Genomic DNA, 19748 nt, shown 5'->3' with positions numbered 1-19748 from the left:
AACAATCCACCTGAAATTATAGAGCTTAAGCATATAAACTGGCTAGTCATTGTATATTGGTGTGGAAAATAATAGTGAACAGCCCATTAGAGTGAATGGCACGTGTAAGAGAAGAATACAGAACTCAGTCTGTGCAAAAAACTGCTCTTATTTGAACCATTTTGAGACTGCAGACAGACCACGGCTAACAAAGCCCGGCAAGATCAATTCTGCTGTGGCACTGACACCATCTATAATCCGGCTGATTCTGGATGGTTCTGACTTCTCTTTATTCATTTCTGCTCTTAAGCTGTCAATCTGCCTCTGCATCTTGGAGGCTTGCTCCTGTAATCCCATCTGAAGAAGAGCATCCTTCTCCTACAATACAACACAAAACAGCCACAAGTGAAATAATTGCTAGCCATGACTTCTCTGGAACACAACAAATTACATTTTTGTACTGTTCTCACTCTTAGTTTGGCTTCAAGGACTCGTTTATTGTCTTTCCTCATTCTCTCCTGCTCTCTTTCCATCTGACAAATGATCTGATCCACATGTTCCTTATGGGTTCTCTGCATGTCTTTAAATGCCCGCTCCTGTAACCGGATCTGTTCTTCTACACCTCTTTGCCGCTGCTCTAGAATCTCATTCTTCAACCTCTGCACTGTATAAAGAGAGACAGTATAATGAACTAATTCTGATGTAAAATCAATTGCTGAATTTGTCAGTTACAATTTTTTTTTCTAGTCATTGTGCGGTTTTGTGTATCACTGAGAGCCTTGACTGATTGTTGAATGATAGAGAACAGTGCAGCGGATTTGAACTGTACCTTCTTTCTCCTGTTCTGCTTCACTGAGAGATTGGTCAGCTTGTAGAATCATATTTCCAATATTTTCCTTTTCTTTCAAAAACTTGCTCAACACTTCTTCACTCTGTAGAAGAGAAAAAAGAAAGACTGGTATCATTTAAAATGTGCTATAAGTAATCCAGAAGTATTGTTTTTGCTACCAAAACTAGTTTAAATATAGTTTGTTAATTTAAATAAATATACAAATTAAATGAAAACAAAACAAAGGTCGCTTTGGCCAACTGAAATGTGTTGAAGAAAATCTAAACCAATTTGAAAAAGAAAAACTAAAGCTTACACTGCAAAAGTAGGTTTGGCTTATCGTATTTGTCTTGTTTCCAGTCAAAATATCTACAAAATCTTAAAATTAAAGATGCCTTTACTAGATGAGCAAAATAACATAAGATGATTCATCTTATTTCCAGGGGGAAAAAGCTAAATTAAGTGCATTTTGCTTAAAAGGAGTACAAAAATCTGCCAGTGGGGCAAGTAAAATATTCATAAAACAAGAGTATTTTACTTATCCCAGTGGCAGATAATTTTACTATTTTTAAGCAAAATGCACTTATTAGTTTTTCCCTCTGGAAATGAGACAAATTGTCTAGTCATTTTACTTGCCTTTTTTCTTCTTCATGGTGTACTGTAAAATTAAAATGAAGTGAAATTATATATAAAGTTATTATTATTATTAATTCAAAATATTAATACTACAATACCATATAAATAATACTAAAATCTTTACAACTTGCATGTTATATTTCAAGTTTTGAAATAACTAATAAGAGATTTTGTATGGCTTCAGAAGAAGAGTAATATGGCACTCTAGGCATAGGGGCAACATTTCTGTTTTTTTTTAATTTTTTTTATTATTCATTTAGACAGCTGTGATCACTAGAGTAGTGCTGTAGTAGTAAAAAAAAAAAAACGAGCTCCCAAGTCTTAAAGTCTTTATCTGACCCACTGGACTGATAAATTCTAAATCTTTGTTTCATAACTGCATGTTATTTTTTAATCTTTATCAGTATTAAAGACTTTAATCAGTGCTGTTGTAGCCATCTAAAGCGAAGAATGCATGTGTGAACTGTACCATTATTTGGGAGCGTGTTCTTGTTCTGTAGTCACTGGTCAGATGTCTGAGCATGTCTTTGTACTCTTGGTATCCTCCAGATCTCATGTATGATCCATCAAAAACACCTTTTTCCAGTGGCTCAAACACCTCATGCAGAATAGCTTTACACTGCTGAATAGATTCTTCCTGATTCTGCTGGCACATCTGCTGATATTCATCACAAATTTTCCCCTAAAACAAATTAAAGAAGCAGAAAATTTGATGAACTATTAAATTTGTTGTCTACGTTTGCATAGATATACTGTTTATTTGAGCTTTACTTTACCATGAGCTCTTGTTGGTAGAGCTGGTCATTGTCATTGAAGGACATGGAGATGAAAAAATCAACTGCTTTCTTCTCTGCATTTTTGTGGATGTCAGACAGCTCTTCTGGGTGCATTGGAAGCTGAGTCATGCTGAACATCTCTGTCATGTAGAGCTGCAGGGCCTCCTCCACTGCACTGACATTCTGGATCTTAGCCAGAGACACCACTGCATTCTCCAAACAAGGAACCTTCCCGCTGCGAATCGCCTCAACATAAACCTCAGCAAGATTACCCAGAGCTGACAAAACAGATTTTGAAACAACACCCACAATGTAATAAAATAAATTGGAGCAGTACTATGTGTTTGGAAGACATCATTAGGGTCATATTTGCTGCTAGTGGAGCAGATATCACTTACAGCACCTTTAGAAATCGATAAATACTAACCAGTTAAATAAAAACAAAAAACTGCTAGAAACCAATATCGTGCAAAGCACAAAATTTAGATTGATGGATGTCCTTCGTCTAAAATGAGAAGATTCACTTCAACATTTGCTTTCTACAAGGGCCTGTATGAAAGTGCACACCTGTTCCAGTAATTATACGGCCTCCACTGACGGTTTTTGGATCTGCGCTGTCAAAAATGTAATGGCAGAACGTGTTTGCCTGGTCAAGAAACTCGGAATCCAGTTCTTCCTCAGTCAGCTGCTCCATTCTCCTCATGTTTTGCGTGCTAGCAGGCCGTGGGAAGACGAAGCACTTCCTCACCGCAAAGAAATGCCGCAGACAGCGACGGGGCAGGTTATACTGCTCAGTCTGAGGTGAACAACCTAGAATAAGAAATAAGATTGCAAACAAGCAGTAATCATTTGTATTATTATTTTAAACTGTTACTATTCCTTGCTGAACAGAACAGCATAGACTAGCTAATTCTCCCATGTTCTTTAGCATCTGCTGAAACTGTTTCTCAGCCAGAAAGAAGGGTTTTAAGCAGAGTTTTTAATCTAATTATGTGCTCTAATAAGGCACAGTTGAATGTAATAAACAGATAGTGTATATTGTGTTTACTGTGTGTGTAATGTCTCACCTGGTTTGAGTTTCAGTGCACTCTCCAGATACTCATCAGATGTTATCGGCTCGTTTCCTATTATCAGTTCCAGAGTGAAGTCACGAACAGCCCAGACAAATGAAGGAAAAACACGCATGAAATCAGCTGTCTTGTCCTCGTCTTGACTCTCTTCTGCCTTCACACGAATGTTCTCCGTCAGCTCAGTAACATAGCTACATTCAGCACAGTTCAGGAGGAATAACACAGGTGCTATGAGAGATTGTTTTCAATCTATTGTACTGGATGTGCATGCTGTGCTTATTGTGTGAGAAGGATACTGCAGCTTTTCCAGTGCCATGTTATCAATGACTCCTAAGCTGTTGTAAACTAGAGTGCTGCTGAGAAGAACAGCCAGACAGAAGATCCATGTGTCATGTTTCTCATCCCCCTGAAATTTTAAGACAGTAAGTGGACAAATATAATAAGTTAATTCTGCTGCAATTCATATTTTTGTTGCAATGGAGGCATTTGCTATGAAAAAGTCACTGCTGATGATATCCTCCCATACCTTCCTTACGTCACCAAGTCCCTCTGTGTCCAGCAGAACCAGAGTGTGTCCTTCTTTATAAGGGTGAGGGACACACCACATCCAGATGCCTTTAGTCTTTGATTCAATAGTGCTGCCGAGAGCAAACCCTGAGACAGTCGCAATGACTTATAATTATCCATGGTGACAAATGCATGTCGCAGTTAAATGCATATGCAATGTAAAAGCAAAAGAAAACCATACAACGGTATATTGTATATTATAACCACAGTTATCTATTTATCACCCTAAGCGATCGAACTGTTAAGAAAACTTAAAAAGAGTGTCTAGTACATTCAGTGTTTAAAAAAAATATATTATTCTGATATTCCAGACATAAATCATGGGAGGTGTATTCAAGTTAAGTCTGGAATTTACCACACACAATCATTCACCCATTACTCTTGTTTTATGTTTTTATTTTTATATTGCTCTATTTGGTATATTGCTTTAGTTTGTTTTATTACACTGTTATTTTTTCATAAAATGCACTCATTTTAATGCAGTTAATGTTTTCAGTTACTTACAAATAGAGACACACGCGTTTGATTTGTCCACATAATGATATCAGCATGCACCGCACATAAGAATGACTTCAAGCATTTTCTCTCACCGGACTGTTGTCCTGCCAGGCGGTTCATGAGGTAAGATTTCCCCGTACGGTAGAGTCCCACCACAGAGACCACCACCACCGGCTCCTTGATCCCATCCAGAATGTCTTTGGCCTCTTTTCTCACATGCAGCTGCCCATTTTCATCATTTTCAATGAGACACACCGGAGCGGACATGAGCCTGCCACACGCCATGCCTCTAGCTACCGCAAAAAGCAAATATGTTCTTTCAGCGGGTAGCAACTTTTTTACATTGCCGAACAGTGCCTGTTGTCTAAATGTTGTGTCAAGCGTCAAGAGTTTCTAAAATAAGTACAGACTAACTGTTATTTTGACCTCAAATCTAAAAGGCCATTAATCATTATGAAACTGATAAACAGTTAATTTGTTAATCAGTTGTGCTTAATTAGTCCCAGGGTTGTTGTTGCAGTTGGGTTGATCATAAATGGACACTTATTAGCTTAATAATGATTTAACATTGAAAGGTAAGCTATATTTATGGTCTTTAATAATGTATTGACTTAAACAATGTACTACCTTACCGAGCATTAGACGACGTAAGTGTAAAAATATCGTAGCGAGGTCTCTGCTATAATCTCAACACAGCTGGAGCTAAAGGTTTGCAGCTCCCCATAAGCCCCTCCTGTGCGAAACTTCCTTATCTTTGCCATAAATGGTACACGGGGCGTTTTTCTCTCATTGGGGAATCAGTTATGCTGACACGAAAGTAAAAGTGAAACAACAGGTTCGGTTCGGTCACTGTAAAAGTGTTTTCCGAGAAATCTACTGTTTAACGTCAAGACAGCTATAGGTCGATGGGCGGATACGGGCGACAACCTCATCGATGGAATAACGTTATACAAGATTCAGTTCCGTGCGCTCAGAGAAGTAAAGCAGAGGGACAGACAGACGCGTGACCATCTTTACTCTAAACACATTTTAAGTTTACGGTAACGTAAGTTATTTATTTTTGATTGATTATTTTCTTTGATTTTATAAAAAAATAAACGTTGAACATCTATTTAAGATCGTCAATTTTGCAACTGTAGGCTATATTGTGTACAATCTGAGTTTTATTGGCATGTATGGTCCGTGTAACGATTTGCAGTGCTTGTTCCATTATAACTGACTAAATATTTAACTGTTATTTTAACTTTGAATTACACACTCTAATTAGGGGTTACTTTGAAATTCATGGGCTCGGAAAACCTAACAAGAACACATTGAAATCTCAGGACGCTTGTTGTGTTGGACTTCAGTCTGCCAGCTTTTGGTGACATTCTAAACCACTTGCTTAATGTCCTAAGTGATATTAACAGACCAAACTCAATAAACAGTAATAAATTATACTATCTGTAAAAAAATCAGATGAGTCCTGAATATGAATGCAACTCGTTTAATAACACTTTAAGCCTTTTCCTCCCATAGAAAACCGTTATAAGAAAACGCTTAATGTGGCTTAAGACATTAATTTTAAAAAACCAAACTCACTAAACATTATACTAATTAAGTATACTATGTACAAAAAAAATCAGATGAGCCCTGAATATGAATTAAACTCGTTTAATAACATATATATAGATCAGTGATTGCAACTGGCAATCAGAATTCCTACGGAGGGTGGGGTTTGTTTGGGGTTGTTTTGAAGAAACCAAACCTGTCCATGTTTTGTCTGACAGCTACACATTCTTATTAGTTAACGTCATGATAAGTACTTTAAAAACAAACAGGCTTAACCTTTTACCACTAGTAGAAGAATAGCAATGCACATTGAGCGATGGAAGTACAAGTCAGTGCTTTTATATGGCAAAGTAAACGCATTTCAAAAACATTTTCGTCGTGATTTACATCAATATGACATTATATTTTTCGTCCATTGTTACGGTTATCACTATGACAAACATTACAACTGCGAAAAGTGAAATGTGGCATTATGAGGGACTCCCAAAACTGTAAACCTTCGTGTGGTCTTAAAGGGAAAGTTAATCTAAAAATGAAAATTCTGTCATTAATTATTCCCCCTTGTGTTGTTCGAAACTGTTAAAATGTTCATTCATCTTCAGAGCACAGTTATTAAGATATTTTTGATGGAATCTGAGGACTCTTTGAGCCTCCCATAACCAGCAAGGTACCTACCCTTACAGTAACGCAAACACAGTAATTATGTGTTTTTATTTGTGGTTGTAGCTAGAAGGGATACAGCTACAGGAAACAATAAATGTTTTTATTAAAGTCTAGACCTACCCCAACCCTATACCCCTACAGTAATGCAGATACATTAAATATTGCTGTTCGGCATAAGAAGGAAGCGACATTGATGTGTGCATGCGCAGTAAGCTCTGGTAGGAAAATCTGACAGGTAGGATGAAATGTCAGGACACCGGTGCTGGCCCAGATTCGGCATAATAATGTCATCATGCTGGATCTGGGTCAGTGCCTCCACACCCTTTTTTTTATTTATTTATTTTTTATGAATGCCAAGGTACCAAAGATAAAAGTACAGAGAATGTCAGTATTGCGTACAAAGAGGTGACATATTACATGCAAAGCATCATATAGACGTATGTAAACATAAAAATAAATAATACATAATGAAAGCTTTAACAAAATTAATTTAAAAAATCTGTAAATCTTTAAATTTAAAAGCCTTAAAGAGCCAGTAAGATGAAAATTCTAAGCTGTTTATAAGTCCTGTACAATAGGTTTAAATCAATCCAAGGTTAAAAAACATTGTCATTTTGTCAAAATATCATTTTAAAATTACCTCAATTCTCAGAGATCCCCAAACGGTTCTCGCGAAGCTGTTCAAAAGATTCAGTTTCCTTAAACCCCACCTTTCGGTTCCATACTGTGTTCTGATTGGTCAACTGACATAGTTTTGATTGGTTGTTCCGCACACAACTTCACGGTAAACAATGCGTTAGCATCTGTTTGGGGTGAATTATGTCTTATTCCTCTTACCGCGAAGCAAACAGTAAAGTAAAAAACATGAACAGTCTCGCTGCTTTTTCTTCTGTGTGGGTGTATTCAAGCCGCGCGCTTCAGTTTAAATCTGAATAGCGCGTTCAGCGCGGGGGCGTGGTCACATTACATATAACGAAGGGAGACATGAAAAATAGACATCGCGTTGTTTTCATATGGATTACTTTATCACCGAATATCTGTTTTCGGCAGCACTTGTTTAGTTTTAAAGTATACATGTCAAGCTTTCTATAGATATCTCTCACATGTCTCTTCGTTGAGTATTCACGTAGTTACACTTCATTGTAATGACGTTTTTGTAAATGAAGATCAGCGCAGACAGCACACATACTGATAAGACTCTCGGGAGAAAACAAACACATAACTTCATAATCGTACTTCGCATTGTGATTTGGAGATGCTCGTTGGTCTAAATAAAGTTGGTAATGAATCCTCTTTTATGGCCAAACGCTTTGAAAATCCCGCTGTACTCACCGAGATTAGAAATGCAGTCATCAGTGAAATGTTGTGAACACAACAAGGATTTGTTGTACTGCTCTGGTAAAAATGAGGGGGGGGCGGGGGGGGGGGGGGGGGGGTGGCGGCAGCTCAGAGTTCCGTTTCTCCCAAGACGGTAGGCGGAGATTATTATGCAAAGTGCTCCTAGTGACGTACATAGAGATGGGCAAAAGATTTGAAATCTATAACGACTCGTTTCAGCGATTCAGAGTCGAATCCTTACTTTAGAAGCCAATAACTTTATAAATCGTGTACTTTTTGGTTTAATTACTTTGCACATTGTTTACACTGATGGACAGCTACATCATACACAGTAATACAGGTAATTTTTGATTTCCCATCTGTGTGGCTCTTTAAGATTTTTGGAAGATTAAATAGTTTGGATATACTGTTGAACCTCTTTGTTTTAAAAACAAGGATTTTGATGAGTGGGTGAATATGAAATTTTGCAAGAAAGAGTTATAGGTTAATAATAAAATAGTCTTTAATTTTGTCTTTTTGTATATTAAAGAAGCCAAATAGTGTTGTGATGAAGGATGTGACAAAAAGCATAGTTCTGGGATTTTAAATTGGCAGTGATTGATGCCATTCTCATAAAGGTCCCAAACCTGAATTCGTAATGAATATGTTAAATTATTTAATAAACCATGTAAAATTGCTAATACAAATAAATAAATGTTTTTGAAGCCAGAGGAAATGTTTATTTTTTTAACCTGCCCTATATGGCACTATTATCAGCTTTCTTCTTTTTGTCCTTTTTTTATCAATATATATAGTCATGCAAATATCTCACTATCTAGCTAAAATTATAATTCTAGTAAAGTAATAAAGCATGTGAGGAACCAAAATGACAGTTGCCTATCAGCGACCATTTCATACAGTTTTTATGGAAGTTAATAATAGATTTCTGTGAAGTCAGTGTTGGTGAAGAATTAGTTGTTTTGTTGTATGTAGTGGAGGTCTTTATACATTATTTTTTTACAATATTCGGTTTGCAGTAACCTAATATATTTTTTTCCTTTAGCAAAAAGGAAGAGCTAGAGAGAGCCAGCATGTCTAAAGCCGGACTAATGTCTTCACCCATATGTTTGGTGGAGAATGTGAATGGATCACTCTCTGTCTGTAAGAACGCTGTTGAGTTCCTGAGCAGGATCAATGAGCCGGTGGTGGTGGTGTCTGTGGTGGGACTCTACCGTACGGGGAAGTCTTACCTCATGAACCGCCTGGCAGGACAACAGTCCGGTGAGAGCACTGTCTAGACATGCCAGCCTAATGTGTACATGTTAGCTTCATGCAATTCTAATAATAAAAAACATGGTTTACTCAGGCTTTGCTCTCGGTAATACTATTGAGTCAAAGACCAAAGGCATCTGGATGTGGTGTGTCCCTCATCCCAAAAAAGAAGGACACACTCTAGTGCTGCTGGATACAGAGGGACTTGGTGATGTGGACAAAGTGAGGACAAGAATAAAGTTGTACTGTAGACTTAGTCTTGTTGATATATGTTGTGGATGATTTGATTTGAAGACATTGTGTGTTTCAGGGAGACTCTAAGAATGACAGCTGGATCTTCTGTCTGGCTGTTCTGCTCAGCAGCACATTGGTGTACAACAGCCGCGGCACTATTGATAACTCTGCAGTGGAAAAGCTGCAGTATCCTTTAACCAAATAACCCACTTCCTCTTTCACATGCAAGCATACACTTTAGAAGATGTTATTTCTTAATCTGCTGCAGCTACGTCGTTGAACTCACTGAGCAGATCAAGATCAGATCGACAGAAGCAGCAGCTGATGAGGAGGAAGAAGAGGATTGTAAGTTTGTGCAGTTTTTCCCATCATTCACCTGGGTTGTGAGAGATTTCACCTTGGAATTGGAAATTGAAGGAAGGAGGGTGACTGAGGACGATTACCTTGAATTTGCCCTTCAGCTCAAGAAAGGTATTTATAAGAGACTTAAACATTGCTAGAATAATTACTGCAATTTGCTAAATTTTTTATTTTTTTTTCTAAAAGGTATTAACAAGAAAGTCAGTGACTACAACCTGCCTCGTCAGTGCATCCGAAACTATTTCCCGTCCCCCAGGAAGTGTTTCGTGTTCCCTTCTCCAGCCTCACCTCAAAATATGAAATGCTTAGAAAGCTTGAAAGAACAGGATCTTGTACCTGATTTTCTACAGGCCACGGGGCGTTTTTGTGATCACATCTTTCACAATAGTGTCGTGAAAACAATAAAAGGAGGACACAGAGTTACTGGCAAATGTGAGTGTTTTACCAGTTTAATATTGAGAAAATGTTGTGTTCAGACCCATATGGTTTTATAATTGCAAGTAAAATCTGTTTATGTGTTTGTGTGTGTTGTCAGTGCTCGGACATCTGGCTGAGATTTATGTAGACACAATCAAAAGTGGTAAGGTGCCCTGTCTGGAAAATGCAGTTGTTGCTCTTGCAAATCTAGAGAACAAGACAGCTGTTCAAGAAGCTTTAAAAACATATCAGACTGGGATGGAAAAGGTATGACACATTATATCATATATTCACTTTGACACATTATCTCATATATTCAATCAGTGCAGTTACTCATCAAACTAGGCTTTTCTAATCTAAAGTTGCTTTAGCTTGGCTTTAGTGGGTTTTCTAGTTAGAAGCAACTGTTATTTGATTAATATAACATTACATGAAATAATACAGACACACACATGATATTATGGTATTATTAAGCATAAAAACAGAAAAAAGTCGGCACACCTAGGCTCCATAAATGTAATCACAGACTGTCACATAGCTGACATTTCGAGCATACAGGCTCTTTATCAGACTGATCAGACTGCGTGTTTGAAGTGTCACCTATGTAATAGTTACATTTTTGTATTTTTGGAGCCTAGGTGTGGTGCCTTTTTAATTTTCATGATCAGTGTTTTCATGATCATAGCAGTTTTTCCATTGATGTGTGTGCCTTTTTGTTTTTGTTTTGCTTATATGATAATATTCAGCCAATAAATAAAGCTTTTATTTTTTAGTTATTAATTATTTGAAACTGAGCCGAATTATAACAGCCATTCAGTGACGAAGCATGCTGCTAATTCTTTCCAGGTGAAGAACAAGTTCCCAGTAGGTGTGGATGATATTTCCTCAGAGCACCAGAAGTTCAGCAGTCTGGCCACCGCTGAGTTTATGAAACGCTCCTTTAAAGATGAAAAAGGAGAATACATTAACAAACTGAGGGTAAGTTTCAAATGCACCTCTCACAATAATGCAGCTGTTTTTTTTTTATAATTCGTAAAATTATGCAAATCCTTGTTTCATTGTGAATTATTTTAAATGATTGACAGTTGAAGTGTTTAGATATTGCTTTTATGTGTGCAAGGGAAAAAATGTTATTTTTATTTTCTCAAAGCTGAAGAGGTGCACAGATCGTCATTCCTTAAACTGTAATTCACCTATGGTAGTATAGACTTTTCCAGCTTGTTTAGGTGATGCATGTATGTGTGTGAATGCATGTTTAGGAAGAAATAGATATGCACTATGCAGGCCTGCTGGAAGACAATGTGATGGCATCAGAGAGAAAGTGCAGAGATCTGCTGAAGAATCTGTTCTCTGACGTGAATAAACGGCTGCAGGATGGAGTGTACAGTCAGTCTGGAGGATATGAACTCTATAAAAGAGACCGAGACGCCATTGTTGAACAGTACCGCAGAGAACCCAACAAAGGTGTATTGGTGAGGACCGTGTTTTTGTGAAATTATGCTTTGAATATACATGAAGGGAGATGAGCGTTCTATACAGTGAATGTTAATCATGTATGTTAATATGCAGGCTGAGGCTGTGCTGAATGAGTTTCTGAATGAGCGAGGACCAGAAGCAAACAGCATCCTCTACATGGACACAAAACTCACTGAAAAAGACAGAAATATGGAAGGTAAATCATTACCAACCTAATGAATACTTGTAATTAATTACACTTCATTTCATCCTGGAGAATTTATAATTTAATAAACCCAAAACCCCAAATTTGTACTCAATAGCATTTCTAAGTCAAATTTGACTTCAGGTGGAGGTTTGGTAGTAACATCATATTTCACATATTTTTTGTTTTCTGTGTTGACTTGCAGAGGAAAAGGAAAGGACTGCTCTACTGAAACAGCAGTTGAAAGAGCAAGAGGAGAAACGCATTGAGAGTGAACGAATGATGCAGGCAGAGAAAGAGCGGCAGCAGGACCAAATAAAGCAGATGCAGGAGAAGTTCAACCAGGAGCTGCAGCAGCAGCAGCAGGAGATGGACCGAGCCATTGAGAGCAAGATGATGGAGCGGGAGGAGATGATAAAGAAAGACATGAAGGAGAAAGCTGATCTCCTGAATGAAGAGATAACAAATCTAAAAAAAGAAAAAGAAAGTTCTGGTGGTTTTATGCAGGAATATGTGAAGCCCATTTTAGGAGCTGTGGCAGAAATCCTTCCAACTTTCCTTAATTACAGAGTGATGATGAAAGGACTCAAAAACTTAAAGTAAAATGACCATTTCCATGCAAATCACTGTTGCATCACATATTGATTTATTCATATAGCTTAAAAGTTACAAAGCAGGTTTTAGTTATTAGGACTGTGTTTTTTCCTAATTCACATACTTAATGTACTGTATACTGTGTAATAAAAGTTGCCATTTTTGCCTATTGGCTTGGGGGACACTTCTGAATCTCACTGGATTTAGTAGGTTGCCTTGGTACTTTTCACCTACTGTTTTTCAAATGCTATGAATTCTGATATACTATCAGGCCCTTCCTTACGGAGCATAAAGGACATGTCCAGACCCCTGTCATTTCTAGGCTGGACTGCTGAAATACTCTTCTGGCTGGTTTTCCATCATGCACAAACCTCAACAAATGATTCAGAAGGCAGAGGCACATCTGGTCTTCATTGAGCCCAAAAGGGCCCATGTCACGCCTCTCTTTATCTCCCTGCATTGGCTACCAGTTGCAGCTCATATTAAGTTCAATACATTGACTACGTTTACATGCTGTTAAAATTCGGGTTATGGTCGGGTTAAGGTCACTATTTGGGTTTCTGAAACATTCGGGATAACCCGTTTACATGCGTGACTAGAGAGAGAGTTACTCCTGTATACATGGAATGTGTAATCAGTCGCCAATATCCCGATGTAAACAGCGACGCACGGTTAGCGTCTGGACGTAATACGCAATATGCGTCATTTCCGATTCTTCTTCCTGTATCCAAAGACTCAAAAGACCAAGCTTCCTTGCGAATAGAACATGCGCAGAACACACATTTTGATGGGGATATGCTGAAACGCGTTTACAAGACCAAATATTCGGGTTAGAAAAGGGGTACCACAGGTATAATATCCCGGTATTTAAAAACCGAGATATGAGCATATCCGGGTTTTTGCCGGTGTTTACATGGCCGTGCGCGACCGGGTTATTGCTAATATCCCGGTTTTGAACGGGTTATTGGCTGCATGTAAACGTAGTCAGTGATGCTTACTCATAGAACAGCTACAGCTTTAGCACCCTCCTACTTCCACTTACTTTTGAGAATCTTCATCCACTCCAGAAGTCTTGAGATCTACAAATGACACAGAGGGGCAGAAAATCACTTTCCTGAACATTCTCTTTTATCATTCCTGTCTGGTTGAATGATCTTCCCACCTCTACTCAGAATGCTGAATTTTCAAGCAATAGCTGAAAACATACCTCTTTTATTACAACTTGACTTAATCTTAAAAAAAACCTCACAACTTTGCTTTCTCTTTCCCTAATATTCTGACCAATGCCTGAAACTTTATTACTAGAACTTCCTGTGTTTGTCTCTTTATTATGAATCGCTTGTTGTATGCCTCAATTAAAAGCTAAATAAATGAATGTAAATGTACTTGTCTCCCATTACAATTATATTTTTTTGTTGTTTGTTTTATTTTTTGCACACTATATAGTAGGCAAGTATTTGATTTCGGACACATGGACTATTGGATGAGAACTGAACTGAGCTGGTTGATGACATCACGGTTCTCTGCTTTATATATTGATTTAAGATATTGATTAAATCTACTGTTATTGAACCAAACTGAATCAACAATGAACTGACTTTAACTGAATAATTGAATGTTTTCTATTGTCTTTTTTAGAGCTGCTTTACAGAATTTAGTTTTGTTTGCCTCCCTTAAATTTCCTGTAAAGTTGCTTTTAAACAATCTATATTGTATAACACTCTGCATGAATTAAAGCTGCGGTTAGGGAACTTTTGACGCTCTAGCGGTTAATTAACAGCAGAGATGTATAAAGTACTAGAGAACCATACTTTAGTAAAAGTACAAGTGCTCTATCAAAAAAGTGACTTGAGTAGAAGTTGAAGTGCTCTTTAAGCACCACACTTAAGTAGAAGTACTAAAGTATTCAACATTTTTTGTACTTAAGTATTGCAAGTAGTCTATTTTGAAATTTACTACTCAAGTACTGAAAGTAAAAGTAGAAGTATTGTGTTATGTTGCTATTAAAGAAAGTAGTCAAAAGTTTGAACATATTGTTTTTACTATTTCAAATGATTAACCTAAAGGACAAATCACAATTCCTTTGACTGTAACTTCTTGTAAACAAAAAATGGTTACAAGGGTTAGTTAGCCCAATTTGCAAAATGATGTCATTAATAACTTACCCTCATGTTGTTTCAAACCGGTAAGACATCAGAGGGTCATTTAGAATTTTTTGAAGCATAGAAAATACATTTTGGTCCAAAAATAGCAAAAACTACGACTTTATTCAGCATTGTCTTCTCTTCCGTGTCTGTTGTAAGACAGTTAAAAACAAAGCAGTTTGTGATATCTGGTTCGCGAACGAATCATTCGATGTAACCGGATCTTTTTGAAACAGTCCACCAAATCGAATTGAATCGTTTTAAACAGTTTGAGTCTCCAATACGCATTAATCCACAGATGAATTAAGCTGTTAACTTGTTTAATGTGGCTGACACTCCCTCTGAGTTAAAAAAAACAATATCCCGCAGTAATTCATTGACTCAAACAGTACACTGACTGAACTGCTGTGAAGAGAGAACTGAAGATGAACACCGAGCCGAGCCAGATAATGACTCGTTCACGAGTCAAGTCACGCGCAGTCTTCTTAATCGCTTGTTTCGCTCAATGATGTGCCAGCTTTATCTGCCATCTACAGTTCTGGCAGTGGTTTGTAATGGAATGATTCGTAACATTATTATAATTGTAAAGAGTAAAGATGCAGCACATAAAAAAAAATATCGGAGTAAAAGTATTAAACTATATGTAAAAAATATGTACCGAAGTAAAAGTGGAAGTAGGAGAAAAAAATAATACTCCAGTAAAGTACAGATACCGCCTTTTAGTACTTAAGTACAGTAGTGAAGTAGTTCTACTTCGTTACTATACATCTCTGATTAACAGAACTGCTTGCGTCTTGCGGAAGAACATCGTAGTCGGAACTACTTCTCTCTGTTTTTAGTCTATGAAGAATCACAAAGGTACTGGGTTACTCCGCCGCGGTACCCCCGAAGCAATCTAAAATAGTCCGAATATAAACACTTATTATAGGTGCACCCTAGTGATTCAGGACAAGCCAAAAACACGGTTTGGAAAATGGATTCATGGTGTACTCGCTTATTATATAAATTTTTCTACATTTTGAACACAAACAAAGTTACGGACCGCAGCTGTGATTGGTTGATTTCTTAACGGGAGCGATGGAGTTTCTGCAAATGGCAATAGGACCACTGGGAGGAGCCAGAGGAGCTTGATTTTTTCACAAATTATCTGTCTCATATTCTACTGTCAGGACATAATGACAGGTTTAATAAATATGTAAAAAATAGTTTTTTACAAAAGTTCCCTACAGCACCTTTAAGATGACTCAGCTTAGTAAGACAGTATTTTGTAGACCTTTATTTCCTATTCTTTCATACTTTTTTTTAGGATTTAAGCATTACATAAATTAAAGAATCATTAAATGCATCAGTTCAAATATCTTTATTTAACATATAGGTTCAAACATTTCAAAGCTTCTGTCGTCACAAACTTCTTTTATTCCTTTTCCCATTTTTGAGTCAATTTGACTCCAAACTTCAGCCTTAGAAACTGATGAAATGATTTTCTTGTGTCCATTTATCTATTTACTAAAAACAAGGGAAAGGATTTAGGGTGAAAGAAACACATGTACACTGCAAATTTTGCCAAGTAGTGACATCATAAATGTACAGGCCAAACCAGACGGCTACTTTTTCCATAGGTGTTCTCATAAATTGCATACTGTTTTTTTTTCGTGTGTGTGTAAAATAAGTTATGTGGTGAACATCACTTGAAGAGACTGTTTTACCAAAACTTCACAGTCATTCTGCAAAATTAATTCTGCTTTTTCCCCCCCAATGTAACTGAGAAGTTGTTAATGTATAGTGTATAATATACAGTACTCAGCCTCATTAATCAGTAATAGTATAATGCAAAACCGCAGGAAGAAAACATTGTGTACCCTGTTTAAGCTTCTTCAGAGGTTTATTGTTTGTTAAAGGAATATATACTCACTACCAAGGATACATTGGCATGTATAAGTCATGGGCATGGGCTAGGAGGTAAGGAATGTTCAAGGATAAAATGAACCTACAACATCACCAGGCAGTGATGTCTTCAGCATAGATAAGGAGTAAGAAATGTACAAATGCCTGCACAATATACGCAGCAAGATCTTATCTGAGAAATAAATACAGGTTTAAATTTTTACATTGGCATGTTCATAATATGCTTTACAAGTCACAATCAGCCTGAATCAAGACACATTTATTATATTTCACAGAAAACTGCAGTCACTGTTAGATAAACCTTTAAACACAACTTACCACACTATTGTTCGCTAAGCTTTTGTTTTTTTGTTTTGTTGTGTGTGTGTGTGTGTGTGTGTGTGTGTGTGTGCACCGAGCAAACTTACTCAAATCTTACTGAAACAAACAGCGGGGAGGTCTCTGTCTTGATTGGGGGTGAAAGAGGGAGAAATACACATGTACAGTAGCCCTAGGTTTTTATTAGAAGGACTATGCTTTGTCTCAGTTCAAAGAATTGCAGTGCATTGCACTGAAAGTAAAAAATATTTTTTTTACAGTCCTTTACAATAATTAAAAATTATTTAAGAATCACATAATTCAATGGTTCTGTCATCAGAACTCATTTTATCTGCAGCAACAATACAACAGTGAGAATCGGCCTTATTTCTTTGCATGAATATTTGGGCAGTGTTATGCAAATCTTCCCACACATTGACATAGACATGTGGGGGCATGTTTAAACAAGGCGTTTTAGGAGGACGTGGACAGGTCTTAAACTTTATAAAGAAGATCTCTTTGGGTTTGAGATTTTAGTCTTTGCATCTTTAGGGATCTTATCTATGCACAAAAAAAGGAAAACTTGAAATTGCATCATATGACCCATTTAAATTAAAACGTATTATTATCTTCCTTCAATAATATGCCTAGGCTAAAAACTCAAAACTAAATATTGTGCTGAGATTCACAAAATTCACTTAAAAGTAAAAAAAAACGTCTTTATTATCTGATGAAAGTGCTGTTGATAGATTTTGGCACTAACATTACAGAGAGCTTTTAATAATGTTAATCGGTAAGCTGTACACAGTTATCAGTTGACAATGATATTCAGCCAGTTCTTCAGCCTGGTTGATATATACTGTAGGTCTATCGGTAGTATTCACATAGAAAACAAATAAAATATAACAAAAATATACAACAAAATCTAACATTACATACATTGCATTAATTGTTTAAAGTTACAAAGGGCCCATGTCCTGAATAACTTGGTAACAGCTTTGTTCATGACAAATGTTGGTTCTTGCTTAGAGGTTAATATACTGGTCTTTCAAAATAATTGGCATCTTGTGAGTAAGCAATGCCTATGAACTGATTTGACTAATTCACTGACTAAAGGAATGACAAACTGCTGTAATTCTGATTCAAGCTGTTATATAGGTTTAGGTGTGTGTGAATAAGCTTGTATTCAAACAAAATTTGATGCCATGGAAATACCAACACCAATCAGTTTAGGGGTGAAGCCTGGTGCAAGGGCTGTTGTTGCAATGCCGATACAATTCAAAACCTGGCCGAATTTGGAGTGTTGTGATGATTTCTCTTTATCCATGTCTGCTTTCAGTCTGTTAATCTCACTCTGCATCCGGGCAGCCTCCCTCTGGAAGCCCATATTTAGAAGAGCTTGATTTTCCTGTAACATACATGTAGAGTATCAGAACAAAAATAGGCTATTTAAGATTGGATCAAGAACATGGTTGAAACACGAGAAGCCGAATTTCACAGAAACGCCCAAGACAACAGGTAAATCTTTGTAAATCTTATCCTAGTGCCAGCTCTGAAGCAAGCCTAATCAACCAACTCTCTCACAGAACAGCTTGCAACATGTACACCAAAGAACAACTCAGGAAGGAGATTGTCAAATCTGGGGCAAATAACCAAGATGATGGTCAAAGAGAAGCACAGCATGACCATCACATGTAAATCCATGATAGTAATCATGATCACAAGCTCTTTGGATTGACTTCCCGCCACCTAGAGGACAAGAACCACACTGAAATTCCTTAGGAGACCTTTTAACCTCTCTGGTCTTCACAGAACATGTCCTTTACGTCCACAGAATTGCACAGAAACTGCCTTTCCATGTATATATGCACCTAAATGACTAAATAAAAGGACTTATGAGCAACTAATCATTTCTATGCATAACTCCATATTATGTATGTAACCCACACATTTGACTTCATATCATGTGCTAATCACTTATTGTGTATGTATTTTGAATAACAATTTATTAGTTTATAGGATTATATTCATGTTGGGTATGTATGAGTTTGAAAGTCATGCTTTAACTGCTTCTATCAAACAATACTTTGTCAAATGTATCATATTCTTGTTATAGAAATCATGTCCAAAATTATTCTCTGCGAGAGCGGGAAAATTCGGACCATGTGACTGATAAGATAACGTGATTTATGTCGATTTAGGAGGAGAAACATCGCAACACCCCAACCAAAGACAATATCTAATTGGTCAAGACAACATTTGGGATGTGTCCAAAAGCCCAGTTTAAATACTCAGGACACCATCAAATTATGCTTTTAGTCATGGCTTTTAGGTTTTTTTCCTTGCCTTTTTGCCACTTTTGATGCCACCTTTTTTGTGTCTTACACGCCAGCTGCTCCTCTAAAACCATGAGGAGAAACACCATCTAGTATTGTTATTCTTCTTGCTGGCTTCTACTTTAGTTTCTCTTCTTATAAATTTCAAATGTTGACAAATGTCATTTAACAAAACTATTATGTGGCATTTAACATAGTTCTGAATTAATTTTTTTTTTACTTGAATATTAAACATTTGAAATGTAACAGAACTGCATATTTTTATGGCAGAGTTTTATAGATATGTATTTTCAAACAACACATGTTTTGTTCTGAAATCTTAGATTGTAAATATCCAGCTTTTAAAAATCCAGCTTCAAGTTTTCAAGATGAAGAGGAAATTCGGAACATCAAATTCAACATTGCAGAAATTAATATCGTTGAGAAAGTAGGTCAGAGGTAGTCCATAGGGAAGAGTAGATGATCTCCGAAAAGTCAAACCAAGCATTTTGGCAAATTAATAATTTTCTGCCATGAGCGTGCAGTTTAAGATCTACCTGAACATGAATCGCCTAGAGGTAGCCTAAGTGATTCTTAAACATTTATGGTTTATATACTTATATGTTAGGTTAGCATTCTTAGCATGTTAAACTGATGATGTTTA

General features: G+C 36.9%; 3 protein-coding genes across 4 annotated transcripts in view; 1 reads left to right on the top strand and 2 right to left on the bottom strand.

Moving 5' to 3' along the window:
• Positions 1 to 144: 144 nt before the first annotated feature.
• On the bottom strand, positions 145 to 5056 carry LOC113045142 (guanylate-binding protein 1-like). The gene is made up of 11 exons (XM_026205333.1): positions 4988 to 5056; positions 4448 to 4648; positions 3817 to 3944; positions 3587 to 3696; positions 3288 to 3481; positions 2788 to 3030; positions 2221 to 2498; positions 1914 to 2126; positions 809 to 911; positions 450 to 643; positions 145 to 357 (listed from the first exon to the last, which is right to left on the bottom strand). The coding sequence occupies exons 1-11, from the start codon at positions 4992 to 4994 to the stop codon at positions 148 to 150; spliced, it is 1881 nt and encodes a 626-aa protein (XP_026061118.1). The 5' UTR covers positions 4995 to 5056; the 3' UTR covers positions 145 to 147.
• Positions 5057 to 5210: 154 nt separating this feature from the next.
• Positions 5211 to 12619, top strand: LOC113045145 (guanylate-binding protein 1-like). Of its 2 annotated transcripts, none has more exons than XM_026205339.1 (11): positions 5211 to 5395; positions 8950 to 9167; positions 9253 to 9380; positions 9469 to 9578; positions 9661 to 9863; positions 9939 to 10184; positions 10288 to 10436; positions 11016 to 11147; positions 11429 to 11641; positions 11739 to 11841; positions 12035 to 12619. In XM_026205339.1, the coding sequence occupies exons 2-11, from the start codon at positions 8978 to 8980 to the stop codon at positions 12430 to 12432; spliced, it is 1872 nt and encodes a 623-aa protein (XP_026061124.1). In that variant the 5' UTR covers positions 5211 to 5395; positions 8950 to 8977; the 3' UTR covers positions 12433 to 12619. The 2 variants fall into 2 exon arrangements, with proteins under 2 accessions (XP_026061124.1, XP_026061125.1); XM_026205340.1 differs by having other exon boundaries at positions 5211 to 5400.
• A 3359-nt stretch (positions 12620 to 15978) lies between these two features.
• LOC113045144 (guanylate-binding protein 1-like) overlaps positions 15979 to 19748 on the bottom strand; it is a 48868-nt gene continuing 45098 nt past the window's right edge. Inside the window, exon 13 of the mRNA XM_026205335.1 lies at positions 15979 to 18177. Coding sequence (XP_026061120.1) covers positions 17956 to 18177 — 222 coding nt within the window. The 3' untranslated portion in view covers positions 15979 to 17955. The remainder of the gene's footprint in view (positions 18178 to 19748) is intronic.

This window comes from Carassius auratus, chromosome 27 (assembly GCF_003368295.1).
Source record: "Carassius auratus strain Wakin chromosome 27, ASM336829v1, whole genome shotgun sequence".
NCBI classification, from domain to species: domain Eukaryota; kingdom Metazoa; phylum Chordata; class Actinopteri; order Cypriniformes; family Cyprinidae; genus Carassius; species Carassius auratus.
The sequence above is the reverse complement of the archived record's forward strand: the minus strand, read 5'-3'. Positions and strand labels throughout refer to the sequence as shown.

Excerpts from the sequence above, each read along its gene's own strand:
- LOC113045142 (XM_026205333.1), bottom strand. Across the intron at positions 3,482-3,586 it reads ATGGCACTGGAAAAGCTGCA|CTATGTTACTGAGCTGACGG; the intron begins GTATCCTTCTCA and ends TGCTGAATGTAG. Across the intron at positions 3,031-3,287 it reads TGCACTGAAACTCAAACCAG|GTTGTTCACCTCAGACTGAG; the intron begins GTGAGACATTAC and ends TTCTTATTCTAG.
- LOC113045145 (XM_026205339.1), top strand. The coding sequence starts at position 8,978 with ATGTCTAAAGCCGGACTAATGTCTTCACCCATATGTTTGGTGGAGAAT. Across the intron at positions 11,642-11,738 it reads AACCCAACAAAGGTGTATTG|GCTGAGGCTGTGCTGAATGA; the intron begins GTGAGGACCGTG and ends GTTAATATGCAG. Across the intron at positions 11,842-12,034 it reads AAAAGACAGAAATATGGAAG|AGGAAAAGGAAAGGACTGCT; the intron begins GTAAATCATTAC and ends GTTGACTTGCAG.